Source organism: Oncorhynchus gorbuscha, linkage group LG23, assembly GCF_021184085.1.
Source record: "Oncorhynchus gorbuscha isolate QuinsamMale2020 ecotype Even-year linkage group LG23, OgorEven_v1.0, whole genome shotgun sequence".
In the NCBI taxonomy this organism is placed as follows: domain Eukaryota; kingdom Metazoa; phylum Chordata; class Actinopteri; order Salmoniformes; family Salmonidae; genus Oncorhynchus; species Oncorhynchus gorbuscha.
The window spans coordinates 46,275,611-46,290,915 of NC_060195.1; the positions used below are offsets into that span (position 1 = coordinate 46,275,611).

The window sequence follows — 15,305 nt, forward strand, 5'->3', positions numbered from 1 at the left end:
CTCTTCCATGTCAGTTGTCATCCTTCAACAGCTCCACACTCTGCTTGAGAGAGGCATGCGGAACGGCAGTGAACACTCACTAGCGCTAGCTAACTCGTCTCACACTGTCACTGGCTGCAGGCGACGCAGGAAATAGCCTTCTCCCCTCCCAGGACCCGGCTGGGCTGGATGGCTCTCTCTCTGGGCCTGTCTGACTCACTGCCAACACACACACACACACTAGCTCGCCTTTCATTAGCTTTATAATCCCACTAGATTCTTGCTGGGTTTGAATTCTAGACACCACCACAAGTCTATTCAGGTACAGTGAAAAGGTAGGTAGCAGCTCATTCTGTGATGCTGTTGCTGCGATATGAAATAGCATGAGACATGTAAAAGGGGACGATTTTGAAGTATCACATCGATATGGACAACCTCCTTCCCTCAGTAAGAGCATTGAAGATGGGTCGTGGCTGGGTCTTCCAACATGACAACGACCCGAAACACACAGCCAGGCTAACTAAGGAGTGGCTCCGTAAGAAGCATCTCAAGGTCCTGGAGTGGCCTAGCCAGTCTCCAGAACTGAACCTAATAGAAAATCTTTGGAGGGAGCTGAAAGTCTGTATTGCCCAGCGACAGCCCCGAAACCTGAAGGATCTGGAGAAGGTCTGTATAGAGGAGTGGGACAAAATCCATGCTGCAGTGTGTGCAAACCTGGTCAAGAACTACAGGAAATGTATGATCTCTGTAATTGCAAACAAAGGTTTCTGTACCAAATATTAAGTTCTGCTTTTCTGATGTATCAAATACTTGTCATGCAATAAAATGCAAATGAATTACTTAAAAATCATATAATGTGATTTTCTGGATTTTTGTTTTATATTCCGTCTCTCACAGTTGAAGTGTACCTATGATAAAAAAAATAACAGACCTAGTTTCCTGAAACAAGTCACCTATGGCTTTGCAGGAGTGTGTGGTCCACAGCTTTCTGGGGAGAGGGTGTGGGTGTCCTGCAAGTGTGTGCAGCAGCCAAACCCAGCTGCAGTAGGCCACAGCCACCGCTGTCCCCCAGCACAACTGGACTAGCCGCATCACACACATACTAATGTATTCATCTGCCAACAGCAACTGGAGGAGGACTTTGAGGTACAGTCCAATCAGTCCCTTCAGCCTGCTAAAGGCTTCATTCCAGTTTCATGTAAAAGACCTTTTATTATCCTCTTCTTCAAATGCCATGTTACAGATTGTCCCCCTACTACACAGCACAGCACTATGTCTCTCTAACTTCAAAGCTTCGAGCCACTTCAATACCATTATGTGTACAATAAAATAGCTTTAGAAACCAGCAGCACAGCTGCTTCTGCTATTATCTGGAACATATGTTTTCTGTCTGTCCGTCTGTCCGTCTGTCCGTCTGTCCGTCCGTCCGTCCGTCCGTCCGTCCGTCCGTCCGTCCGTCCGTCCGTCCGTCCGTCCGTCCGTCCGTCCGTCCGTCCGTCCGTCCGTCCGTCCGTCCGTCCGTCCGTCTGTCTGTCTGTCTGTCTGTCTGTCTGTCTGTCTGTCTCCTGAGAAAATCAAATCAAATGTTATTGATCACATACTCATGGTTAGCAGATGTTACTGCAAGTGTAGCAAAATGCTTATGATTCTAGTTCCGACCCTGCAGCAATATCAATAAGTAATCCAGCAATTCCACAACAGCTACCTAATACACATAAATCAAAAGTAAAGAGATGGAATAAGAATATGTACATATAAATATATGGATGGGCAATGACCGAGCTGCATAGGCAAGATGCAATAGATGGTATAAAATACAGTATACTGTATACATATGGGATGAGTAATGCAAGATAAGTAAACATCATTATTAAAGTAGCATTAATAAAGTGACTAGTGATCCAATTTGTTAGAGTGGACAATAATTTAAGTCTGTATGTAGGCAGCAGCCTTTCTGTGTTAGTGGTGGCTGTTTAACAGTCTGATGGCCTTGAGATTGAAAAATAGCTTCTGTCTGTCGATCCCAGCGTTGATGTACCTGTACTGACCTCGCCTTCTGGATGGTATCCGGCTGAACAGGCACTGTTTTCGGTGGATGTTGTCCTTGATGATCTTTTTGGCCTTCTTGTGACACTGGGTGCTCTAGGTGTCCTGGAGGGCAGGTAGTCTGCCCCCTGTGATGCGTTGTGCAGACCGCACCAGCCTCTGGAGAGCCCTGCGGTTGTGGGGTCTAGGCAGTTTCCATACCAGGCGGTGATACAGCCTGACAGGATGCTCTCAATTGTGGATCTGTAAAGGTTTTTGAGGGTTTTAGGTAACAAGCCAAATTTCTTCAGCCTCCTGAGGTTGAAGAGGCTCTGTTGGGCCTTCCTCACCACGCTGTCTGTTTGGGTGGACCATTTCAGTTTGTCCGTGATGTGTACTCCGAAAAACTTTCCACCTCCTCCAATGCTGTCCCGTTGATGTAAATAGGTGCGTGCTCCCTTTGCTGTTTCCTGAAGTCCACAATCATCTCCTTTGTTTTGTTGACGTTGAGTGAAAGGTTGTTTTCCTGACACCAAGTGCCCCCACCTCCTCTCTATAGGCTGTCTCATCGATGTTGGTGATCAAGCCTACTACTATTGTGTCATCTGCAAACTTGATGATCGAGCTGGAGACGTGCATGGCCACGCAGTCATGGGTGAACAGGAAGCACAGGAGGGGGCTGAGCACGCACCCTTGTGGGGGCCCCTGTGTTAAGGATCAGCAAAGTGGAGATGTTGTTTCCTACCTTCACCACCTGGGGGCAGCCCATCAGGAAGTCCAGCACCCAATCGCACAGGGCGGGGTTCAGAACCAGGGCCTCAAGCTTAATGATGGTCTTGGAGGGAACTATTTTGTTGAATGCTGAGCTGTAGTCAATGAACAGCATTCTTACATAGGTATTCCTCTTGTCGAGATGGGATAGGGTGATGGTGATTGATTTGTCTGTGGACCTATTTTGGTGGTATGCTAATTGCAGTGGGTCTAGGGTGACAGGTAAGGTGGAGGTGAGATCATCCTTGACAAGTCTCTCAAAGCACTTCATGATGACAGAAGTGTGGGATAGTCATTCAGTTCAGTTACCTTTGCCTTCTTGGGTACAGCAACAATGGTGGCCATCTTGAAGCATGTGGGGACAGCAGACTGGGATAGGGATAGATTGAATATGTCCTTAAACACACCAGCCAGCTGGTCTGCGCATGCTCTGAGGACGCGGCTAGGGATGCCATCTGGGCCGGCAACCTTGCAAGGGTTAACACGTATAAATGTCTTACTCACGTTGGCCATGAAGAAGGATAGCCCACAGTCCTTGGTAGCGGGCCGCGTCGGTGGCACTGTATTATCCTCAAAGCAAGCAAAGAAGGTGTTTAGTTTGTCTGGAAGCAAGACGTCAGTGTCCGTGACGTGGCTGATTTTCTTTTTGTAGTCTGTGATTGTCTGTAGACCCTGCCACATATGTCTCATGTCTGACCCATTGAATTGCGACTCCACCAATTGTGCAAGTTCTCCAACTTAAAAAGATGAGAGAGGCCTGTAACTTTTCATCATAGGTACACTTCAACTATGACAGACAAAATGAGAAAGAAAATCAAAAAAATCACATTGTAGGATTTTTTGTGAATTTATTTGCAAATTATGGTGGAAAATAAGTATTTGGTCAACTACAAACAAGCAACATTTCTGGCTCTCACAGACCTGGACCAAAGTAACAAAGCCTACCATCAGTAACACAATATGCCGCCAGGGACTCAAATCCTGCAGGGCCAGACGTGTCCCCCTGCTTAAGCCAGTACATGTCCAGGCCCGTCTGAAGTTTGCTAGAGAGCATTTGGATGATCCAGAAGAAGATTGGGAGAATGTCATATGGTCAGATGAAACCAAAATATAACTTTTTGGTAAAACTCAACTTGTCGTGTTTGGAGGACAAAGAATGCTGAGTTGCATCCAAAGAACACCATACCTACTGTGAAGCATGGGGGTGGAAACATCATGCTTTTGGGCTGTTTTTCTGAAAAGGGACCAGGACGACTGATCCGTGTAAAGGAAAGAATGAATGGGGCCATGTATCGTAAGATTTTGAGTGAAAACCTCCTTCCATCAGCAAGGGCATTGAAGATGAAACGTGGCTTGGTCTTTCAGCATGGGTAACGGAGGAGTGGCTTCGTAAGAAGCATTTCAAGGTCTCCAGATCTCAACCCCATAGACAATCTCTGGAGGGAGTTGAAAGTCTGTGTTGCCCAGCAACAGCCCCAAAACATCACTGCCAACAAAGGGTATATAACAACGTATTGAGATAAGTATTTGGTCAATAACAAAAGTTTATTTTCCACCATAATTTGCAAATAAATTCATTTGGAATCCTACAATGTGATTTTCTGGATTTGTTTCTCTCTCATTTTGTCTGCCATAGTTGAAGTGTACCTATGATGAAATTCACAGGCCTGTCTCATCTTTTTAAGTGGGAGAACTTGCACAATTGGTCACTGACTAAATTCTTTTTTGCCCCACTGTACACAGCTGTGACAATTACCAACGATAATTATCTTGGGAGATAATACGGTCGGCATTTGATTGTGAGGAATTCTAGATCAGGTGAACAGAAGGACTTGAGTTCCTGTATATTGTTACAATTACACCATGAGTCGTTAATCATAAAACATACACCCCCACCCTTCTTCTTCCCAAGGGAAATGTTTATTCCTGTCGGCGCTGGACCAACAGCATTTCCCCAGAGAGACATGTTTCTGTGAAACAGAGTATGTTGCAATCCCTGACGTCTCTCTGGAAAGCAACCTTTGCCCTAATTTAATCTCCCTTGTTATCTAGAGACTGGACCTTAGAGAGTAATATACTCGGAAGCGGGGGTGGTGTGCCCACCTGAAGGCCACTCCGTCTACTTCTTCTGTGGCGAGGTTGTTTTGGGTCAGGCTCTGGAATCAGTTTGAATGCCTTGGGTGGTTCGAACAAATGATCTGCTTCGGGAAAGTCGTATTCCTGGTCATAGTGACGTCGCTTTGATATCCAATAGTTCTTCCCAGCTGTATGAAATAACACTTATGATTTTCTAGGCTAACAATGTAAATAAAAATACATTAAAAAACTAAATACTGCATAGTTTCCTAAGGACTAGATCTAACGCGACTCTCTCTGTCAGCGCCGTCATACTTTCAGAAGGTACCAATTGGTTCCAAGCACGAATCATAGCCATTAGTTGCTCCAAAGAACAGCTTATTGTGTCTACATGTCATGTGGAAATTTGCTGCAGTAGCACTAGGAGACCCACGTTTTTCTATTGTTTTTACAGCATCCGACGTGGAAGAGCTATAGACATATGGCTAGACACACCCAGTCCCTCATCAGAGCTCCCTTTAAGCAAGATGTTGATGGGCGAAAACTGGGAGAGTGTTTGGGGTAGTGTTAAGAATGTGTCGTAAGCTCATTCCACAGCAACCTTGAAATGTAGCCGATGGAGCTATCCAATTGGTACCTTCTGTATAGCTCAAACGGTTGGAACGTTGTCAAGGGGGATGGTCACGTGTGCTTGTGAGCAGAGGATCACTCGTTTGAGCCTGGTACAGGGACAGTGAAGGAAGATATACTTTAAACCCGTTTGGATGCCAGGATATCATATTGATAGCCTGCTTTAAAAAGACTGAGTCCCGGGCTGATGTTGAAAGTAAAGATCAGTTTGGATTCCAGTGTATTATATTGAATAAACACTGAAGTGAAATTGAAGCAAAATTTGTTTTATTATTATATTTTCTTTCTTTAAAAAAAAATCTAGTTTCAGCATAGGAGGAAGCCATGGAAAACCCAAGACAAAGGAAAACAATCCAGCACAATGATCGGATAGACAGAGTGGACATACCCCAACATCTCACATACAACAGTGCTTACAAGGAAAATGTTGGCCAGAACACACTTGCGTTGTACATACAACGTAAGCGTCTGTAAGCAAGACAATCCAATCACCCCCACCCACAGCTGTCAATGCAGTCAATTATCAACACTAAAGACAGTTTTGGTCCTCTTTGTAACCCTAGAGAGCATCGATTGTCATAACTCGCCATCGCATTTGTACTGTACAGCGTTCAGATTGTCAATGCAGACACAGAGAACTCTGATTGACATAAGACTGATGCTCTGCAAAGTTTGTCTTCAGGTCCAAAGCTAGAGTGCGTCAGATGGTCTGTTGTTCACTCCAGCTAGAGGTATGTCCACTGTTAAATGGGATGATAAAAACCAAAGCACATAAAATACAATCTTTAAAAATTACACAGGTCAGGTGATATCTATAGAGATGATAATTTGCTTCAGGGCAAATCACTGAGTACAAAACAGAGAAAATGTCATCATCAACACTGCACTGATTATATGGAATGCTTAAAAAAATGTAATATCAGCTTTTTGGAGGAAAAAAAATGACACCTGGTTATTTCATTTCATATACTTTGTATATTTTCCCTCGGGTTTTGCATATGTAAATAATAAAGAATTTAGACATTCACAAAATAAATACATTTGTGGCCTTAAATTGAACCTCAATTATATAAATATATATATAATATATATATATATATATATATAGTATATATATATATATATATATATATATAAATATATATATAAATATATATATATATATATATATATATATATATATATAAATATATATATAAATATATATATATATATATATATATATATATATAAATATATATATAAATATATATATATATATATATAGAGAGAGAGAGAGAGAGAGAGAGAGAGAGAGAGAGAGAGAGAGAGAGAGAGAGAGAGAGAGAGAGAGAGAGAGAGAGAGAGAGAGAGAGATCCCAGAAATGTTTCATTGGCACAAAAAGCTTATTCCTCTTAAATTCTGTGCACAAATTTGCTTACATCCCTGTTAGTGAGCATTTCTCCTTTGTCAAGATAATCCATCCACTTGACAGGTGTGGCATATCAAGAAGCAGATTAAACAGCAAGATCATTACACAGGTGCACCTTGTGCTGGGGACAACCTTTTTTTTAAAGGTATCTGTGACCAACAGATGCATATCTGTATTCCCAGTCATGTGAAATCCATAGATGAGTGCCTAATTTATTTATTTAATATGAACTGTAACTGAGTAAAATCAATGAAATTGTTGCATGTTGTGTTTATATTTTTGTTCAGTATATACTACATATATAATCAGGATTAAACGCCTTAATGGGGAGATAGGAGGCTAGTAAAATATGTTATATTTTTCCTCCGTATCTCTTTCTCTCTCCCTGCATCAATTCTGAGGCTATATACAAACAGGTTTGTGATTGGATTGTCCAAGGGGACAGGAAAATGCACATTTCCATAGTAACACATTGCTGTAAGGCCATGTGTAATGACGGGAATGCACACCTAATCAACAATGTGATAATAAGGGTTGAATCTGGAAGAAATTCCAGACAAGTCTAAACAATCTGAACTGTCATTTATTCTTCTCGCAGACTTTACCAATCAAGAGTTTGAACCGTTGTACCTTTCCGTATAAGGCACTCTTCAGAAAAGGTCTGTGAGGTACATTTCCATTGATCGTCCTTAGAAAAAGAAAGTGGAGACGACTTGCAGACATTTACACATTTTCTACTCAACAAGTCTGATTTCATTGCATTCTCCCACATGAGTTCCCATCTCCTGTTTTTAGGTTGCTGTTTTTGTCTCTGTTAGAATTCAATACATTCTGATGAGATGTACTAGTAGGTAGAGAATGGAGTAGTCTAACTGGCACGTGTGGTAGGGGAGATTCCTGGTTATCCAATGGCTATTCTCCTGGTGGGGCGGGGTTTAGGAAGGGGGCGGGACTACTGACAGTAGGAAGGTAGGTAGATAGTTCGATAGGACCTCAATAGAGTACCATAGTATGAGTCATAATACCCATAAAAGCTAGCGGTAAAACAAGGAAATGGTTCCAATCATTTTTCCACCATACATTTTTCCCATAGGTAATTTTAGATACTTAAAATAAGGGCTGTGTTTTATGTAGGCTTACCCTGGGATGACGTTTTGCTAACTGTGTAAATCTCTTTATGACATGGTGACTTTTATCAATATATATGCCTGTATTTGCCCAATAAAAATGTAATGCTAATTAGCTGCTAATGGGGCTGTCATAAAGAACTACAAATTCCATGATGATCTGGACGAGACTGCCGAATCGAGGCAAAGGTAACAATCTCTGGATTAAGTATCTAACGTTAGCTAAATTTAGTAATGAATAAATTGCCAAAATGTATTTAATTTGATCATTCTGTGAACTGTCTTGTGCAAGTTTTAAATTGACACAATACCTGTAAGCAAAGTGTCAGCTAGAGATGACAGCAAAAATCAGAAACTTTCTGTGTAGGATGGGCTTGCTTGAACGGAAAGGCTCTGGAGCAACGAACCGCTGCCTGGCCGGTTCCCCTTTTTCCACTGGGATTCTCTGCCTCTAACCCTGTTACGGGGCTGAGTCAGGGATTTGTAGTCTTGCATGATGTCTACTTTGATGCAAATGAGCATTTTCAAGTCTGAGAGTAAATAGAACCGACTATATTGATAAAAGTCACCTTGTCCAAGAGATATTTACATGGTTATCAAATGTAACGCCACAGTACGCGAAAGAGCCCTCATTTTAAGTGTTTCTAAAATTCACTATGGGGAAAATGGATGGTGGAAAAATGTTTGACTGCTAGGTTTTATGGGTATTATGACACCTCCACTGTGGAACTCTATCAGATCAATGGAGCCTTCAACAACACATCACAAAACAATCCCTTGAAGTTCAAATGTAGGCTCGTCACCAGAACAGCTGTGAGTATACAAAAATATCCTGCAGGGGCCAACATTTGGCCTGTTTGTCGCTCCATATTTAAAAAATCCATCGCTTTTCAAAATCAGATTATCATTGGGATAAGGAAAAGGAAACTTAGTTAAGTCTGGGCCCTAGGACCATGTCCCAGGACTACCTGACATGAGGACTCCTTGCTGTCCCCAGTCCCTGTGCTCTGCTCCAGTTTTACTGTTCTGCCTTACTATTTCAACCAGTTTTTTATGTTGATTCCAATAGTCCAGCTTTGGTGGGGGAGTCCAGTCCTACTAGGCCTCCGTGGGCTCTGTCTTGATCTGGATGAAGGAGGCCGGGAGGTTGACGGTGATCTCCGGCAGCTCCTGGAGCCCTTTGACCCCCAGCATGTGCTCTGGCTGCAGAGCCATCTCCCCACGCACTTCCAGCTCCTCCACAGGGGTGAGGCCCTCGCTGGGGCTGCTTCCCTGGGCAAGGTGTCCGTTCACTGGAGACTCGCTGCCAGTCTCCCCCTGGCTCTGCCCAAGACTTTGATTCGTCCCAATGATCACAGTCCTGTAGGTGAGCTCTGCTTCCCCTGCCTCCATCCCAAAGGAAGGGTCTCCATTAACCCACGACTGCAGGTAGTAAGGGTCCAACATCTCCTCCTTGATGCCGTGCAGGCCATGGAGGAGCTCGTCACCGCTCGAGGACTTCAGCACGGTGGCGATGACTGTTCCTGGTTGCTGGGCCACCATGGGCTGACCAGTGGCCGTGTTGAGGGTAACTAGGCGGGGGAGACCATTGAGGGAAGCCGTGGTGGAGTTGATGACCCCCGTGGTGGCAGTGGTGGAGCCCAGACTGGTGACCAGAAACTGGGGTTGCTGGTGTTGATGGTGGTGGTCCTGGAGGCTGCCCGTCCCGGTGGCCAAGGAGGCCGTCTGGATGGTGAGGACATCCTTGCCCCCCGCAGTGGTGGAGGGGACAGTGTGGAGGATGATCCTGGGCGGGGAAGAGTTACTGGAGGAGTCACCGTTGGACAGGAGGGGCTGCAACTGGCCGGACGACGTCAGGACCATGGGAACGGAGGTAGCCATGTTGATGTTCCTGAGGAGAAAGAGGAGATCAGGTCAATCAAATGTATACAATAAAACCCTGTTTGCATCAGCAGTTGACACAAAGAGCTTAACAGTCAGGTTCAGACTCCATTGGACACAGAATTAAATAGAACACTATTTTAGCATAATCTACTATAGTATAGAACATACTATGTTTAGGCACACAAGTAGCTTCCAGCATGTTACATACTGTCATTCTATATGAGCTTTCAAAATCTGATTGCAACAGACCACATCTCAGTTGTGAAAGGTATAACAGAGTACGCAGCAACATACTATTCATTATGTTTTACAGCATTCAGTTTATCAAGAACAAATAGCACACAATACACTTATGTTGAATGGACTCTCAAGGACAAAGAGAAGGCCCAAAAATGTATGTATTCTTTAACCAAAAAATGTTTTCATTTCTATTTCATTGTTTAATCATTTCAAATCAAATCAAATTTTATTTGTCACATACACATGGTTAGCAGATGTTAAATGCGAGTGTAGCGAAATGCTTGTGCTTCTAGTTCCGACAATGCAGTGATAACCAACAAGTAATCTAACTAACAATTCCAAAACTACTGTCTTATACACAGTGTAAGGGGATAAGGAACATGTACATAAGGATATATGAATGAGTGATGGTACAGAGCAGCATACAGTAGATGGTATCGAGTACAGTATATACATATGAGATGCGTGTGTAGACAAAGTAAACAAAGTGGCATAGTTAAAGTGGATATTATGATTATTCTTATTTTCAATGACATTCTGATTTAATCTCTTCAGTTTGTATAGGAAAGGAAAGGGTTAAATCTGAGGAAATAAAGATGCAAACAGGAATTTTCTTTGGTGGTCACTAGGGAGATACATCTAGCTAGATACAGTTGAAGTCTGAAGTTTACATACACCTTAGCCAAATACATTTAAAGTTTTTCACAATTCCTGACATTGAATCCTAGTAAAAAGTCCCTATTTTGTTTTTTCATCACATTCAAAGTGGGTCAGAAGTTTACATACACTCAATTAGTATTTAGCATTGCCTTTAAATTGTTTAACTTGGGGTCAAACATTTCAGGTAGCCTTCCACAAGCTTCCCACAATAAGATGGGTGAATTTTGTCCCAATCCTCCTGACAGAGCTGGTGTAACTGAGTCAGGTTTGTAGGCCTCCTTGCTTGCACACGCTTTTTCAGTTCTGCCCACACATTTTCTATTGAGGTCAGGGCTTTGTGATGGCCACTCCAATGCCTTGACTTTGTTGTCCTTAAGCAATTTTGTCACAACTTTGGAAGTATGCTTGGGGTCATTGTCCATTTGGAAGACCCATTTGCGACTAAGCTTTAACTTCCTGACTGATGTCTAGGGATGTTGCTTCAACATATCCACATAATTCCCCTTTCTCATGTTGCCATCTATTTTGTGAAATGCACCAGTCCCTTCTGCAGCAAAGCACCCACACAACATGATGCTACCACCCCTGTGCTTCACGGTTGGGATGATGTTCTTCGGCTTGCAAGCCTTCCCCCTTTTTCCTCCAAACATAATGATGGTCATTATGGTCAAACAGTTCTATTTTTGTTTCATCAGACCAGAGGATATTTCTCCAAAAACTATGATCTTTGTCCCCATGTGCAGTTGCAAACTGTAGTCTGGCTTTTTTATGGCGGTTTTAGAGCAGTGGCTTCTTTCTTGCTGGGCGACCTTTCAGGTTATGTCGATATAGGACTCATTTTACTTTGGATACAGATACTTTTGTACTTGTTTCCTCAAGCATCTTCACAAGGTCCTTTACTGTTGGTCTGGGATTGATTTGCACTTTTCGCACCAATTTACATTAATCTCTAGGAGAAGGAACGCATCTCCTTCCTGAGCGGTATGACGGCTGCGAGGTCCCATGGTGTTTATACTTGCATACTATTGTTTGTACAGATGAACGTGGTACCTTCAGGTGTTTGGAAATTGCTCCCAAGGATAAACCAGGCTTGTGGAGGTCTACAATTTTCTTGGCTGATTTATTTTGATTTTCCCATGATGTCAAGCAAAGAGGCACTGAGTTTGAAGGTAGGCCTTGAAATACATCCACAGGTACACCTCCAATTGACCCAAATGATGTCAATTAGCCTATCAGAAGCTTCTAAAGCCATGACATAATTTTCTGGAATTTTCCAAGCTGTTTAAAGGCACAGTCAATTTAGTGTACATAAACTTTTGACCCACTGGAATTGTGATACAGTGAATTATAAGTGAAATAATTTGTCTGTAAACAATTGTTGGAAAAATTACTTGTGTCATGCACAAATGAAATTTCCTAACCGACTTGCCAAAACTATGTGCATGTACACCCTGGCCCATCTACTGTTGCTAGCCCCAATTCTGACTTGTGCTCTGACTGCTCTGCTTCACTGATTTCTGCTCTCGTAAAAGCCCGGATTTTCTGCACGTTAACCCGAGAAGTTTATTACCTAAAATGAACCAATTGAAAGTGTTGGTTCACAGCCCCAATCCAGATGTGTTGGTCATTACTGATACATGGTTAAGGAAGAGAGTTTTAAATACTGATGTTAACCTTTCTGGTTATAAACATTTTTGGCAAGACAGATCTTCCAAAGGTGGGGGAGTGGCAATCTTAACCAAGGATCACCTTCAGTGCTCGGTGGTCTCCACCAAGTCTGTCCCCAAACAATTGTATGTGCTGTTTTAAACATTAAACTTTTAAATAGCTCTTTGTTGACTGTTGCTGGGTGCTAATCATCCTCCATCAGCACCGGCCTGTACCCTACCTGCCCTAAGCTCTCTCCTGGACCCTTACACTAAGTCTGAATTTGTCATGCTAGGTGACCTAAACCGGGACATGCTTAAACCACCTGACCAAGTCCTAAAGCAATGGGACTCCATAAACCTTTCTCAGACTATTACCAATCCCACAATGTATGACTCCAGACACCCAGAAAAGGCTACTCTCCTTGATGTTATCCTCACAAATAATCCTGATAGGTATCAGTCGGATGTTTGCTGTAATGGCCTTAGTGATCACTGTTTTACAGCCTGTGTTCGTAATGGCTGCTCAGTGAAAAGACCGGTCCTGTTTTGTTATAGATGCTTGCCAAAAAACAATAATTAGCAAGCCTTCCTTCATGAACTGGCCTCTGTAAAATGGTATAGAATCAGCTTGATCCCCTCTGTCGAAGAAGCTTGGACCTTTTTTAAAATATTTTCAGTGGTATTGTTAACAAACACGCCCCCATAAAGAAATTGAGAATTAAAAACAGGTTCAGCCCCTGGTATGATCGTGATCTTGCAGTGGTTACTCCACCTCAAGAATTGCATTTGGTGAAAGGCTCGGCACACGCATACTCAGGCTGACTGTCTCTCGCTCAGGCAAATCTGAAATAAGTGCACTCAGGCTATCCGGAAGGGCAAGTTAGTTACTTTAAGGAGCAGTTGTCTCTCTGTGGGTCTAACCCCAAGAAGTTCTTGAAAACGGTTAAAGACCTGAAGAATAAACCCTCCTCCTCACAGCTGCTCATGTCCCTTAATGTTGATTATGTGGTTGTGACTGACAAGAAGCATATGGCTGAGCTCTTTAATCACCACTTCATTAAGTTAGGATTCCTATTTGACTCAGTCATGCCTCCTTGCCATCCAACATTTCCTCATCTCCCACCCCTTCTAATGTGACTATTAACGATGCTTCTCCCTCTTTATTCCCTGCCCCGCTACAAAGTTTCTCCCTGCAGGCAGTCACTGAGTCCAAGGTGCTAAAGGACCTCCTGAAACTTAACCCCCAAAAAACATTTGGGTCAGATGGTTTAGACCCTTTCTTCTTTAAGGTTGCTTCCCCTATCATCACCAAGCCTATCTCTGACCTTTTTAACCTGTCTCTCCTTTCTGGGGAGGTTCCCATTGCTTGGACGGCAGCCACAGTTCATCCTTTATTTAAAGCGTGAGATCATACATATCCTAACTGTTTATCAAAAGTGTTGGAAAAACTTGTCAATAATCAACTGACTGGCTTTCCTGATGTCTGTAGTATTCTCTCTGGTATGCAATCAGCAATGTTGTCCCCTCAGGTTATGGATGTGTCACTGCAACCTTCATGGTCCTCAATGATGTCACCATTGCCCTTAATTATAAGCAATGTTGTGCTGCTATTTTTATTGACCTGGCCAAAGATTTTGATATGGTAGAACATTCCATTCTTGTGGGCCGGCTAAGGAGTATTGGTATCTCTGAGGGATCTTTGGCCTGGTTTGCTAACTACCTCTCTCAAACAGTGCAGTGTATAAAGTCAGAAAATCTGCTGTCTCATCCACTGCTTGTCACCAAGGGAGTACCCCAAGGCTCAATCCTAAGGCCCATGCTCTTCTCAATTTACATCAACAACATAGCTCAAGCAATAGGAAAATCTCTCATCCATTTATATGCAGATGATACAGTCTTATACTCAGCTGGCCCCTCCTCGGATTTTGTGTTAAATGCTCTATAACAAAGCTTTCTTAGCGTCCATCAGGCTTCCTCTGCCCTTAACCTTTTTCTAAACACCTCCAAAACAAAGGTCATGTGGTTTGGTAGGAAGAATGCCCCTCTCCCCACAGGTGTGATTACTACCTCTGAGGGTTTGGAGCTTGAGGTAGTCACATCATACAAGTACTTGGGAGTATGGCTAGACGGTACACTGTCCTCCTCTCAGCACATATCAAAGCTGCAGGCTAAAGTTAAATCTAGACTTGGTTTCCTCTATCGTAATCGCTCCTCTTTCACCCCAGCTGCCAAACTAACCCTGATTCAGATGACCATCCTAACCATGCTAGATTACGGAGACATCATTTATAGATCGGCAGATAAGGGTGCACTCGAGCGGCTAGATGTCCTTTACCATTCGGCCATAAGATCTTCCACCAATACTCCTAATAGGACACATCACTGCACTCCTCTGTAAACTGGTCATCTCTGTATACCCATCGAGAGAGAGAGATCTACTGCAGCCCTCATCCTCCACATACAACACCCGTTATGCCAGTTACATTCTGTTAAAGGTCCCCAAAGCGCACACTTCCCTGGGTCGCTCCTCTTTTCAGTTCTCTGCAGCTTGCGACTGAAACGAGCTGCAACAAACAGTTTCATCTCAATCTCTTCATTCAATGACTCAATCATTCAATCATGGACACTCTTACTGACAGTTGTGGCTGCTTTGCATAATGTATTGTTGTCTCTACCTTCTTGCCCTTTGTGCTGTTGTCTGTGCCCAATAATGTGTGTACCATGTTTTGTGCTGCTACCATGTTGCGTTGCTACAATGTTGTTGTCATGTTGTGTTGCTACCATGCTGTGTTGTCATATGTTGCTGCCTTGCTACATTGTTGTCTTAGGTCTCTCTTTATATAGTGTTGTGT

At 43.0% G+C, this 15,305-nt stretch overlaps 1 protein-coding gene across 1 annotated transcript in view; it reads right to left on the minus strand.

Moving 5' to 3' along the window:
* Positions 1-9,071: 9,071 nt before the first annotated feature.
* The window catches only part of LOC124010771 (ETS-related transcription factor Elf-1-like), a 61,510-nt gene continuing 55,276 nt past the window's right edge, over positions 9,072-15,305 (minus strand). The window contains 1 exon segment of the mRNA XM_046323425.1: positions 9,072-9,911. Coding sequence (XP_046179381.1) covers positions 9,119-9,911 — 793 coding nt within the window. The 3' untranslated portion in view covers positions 9,072-9,118.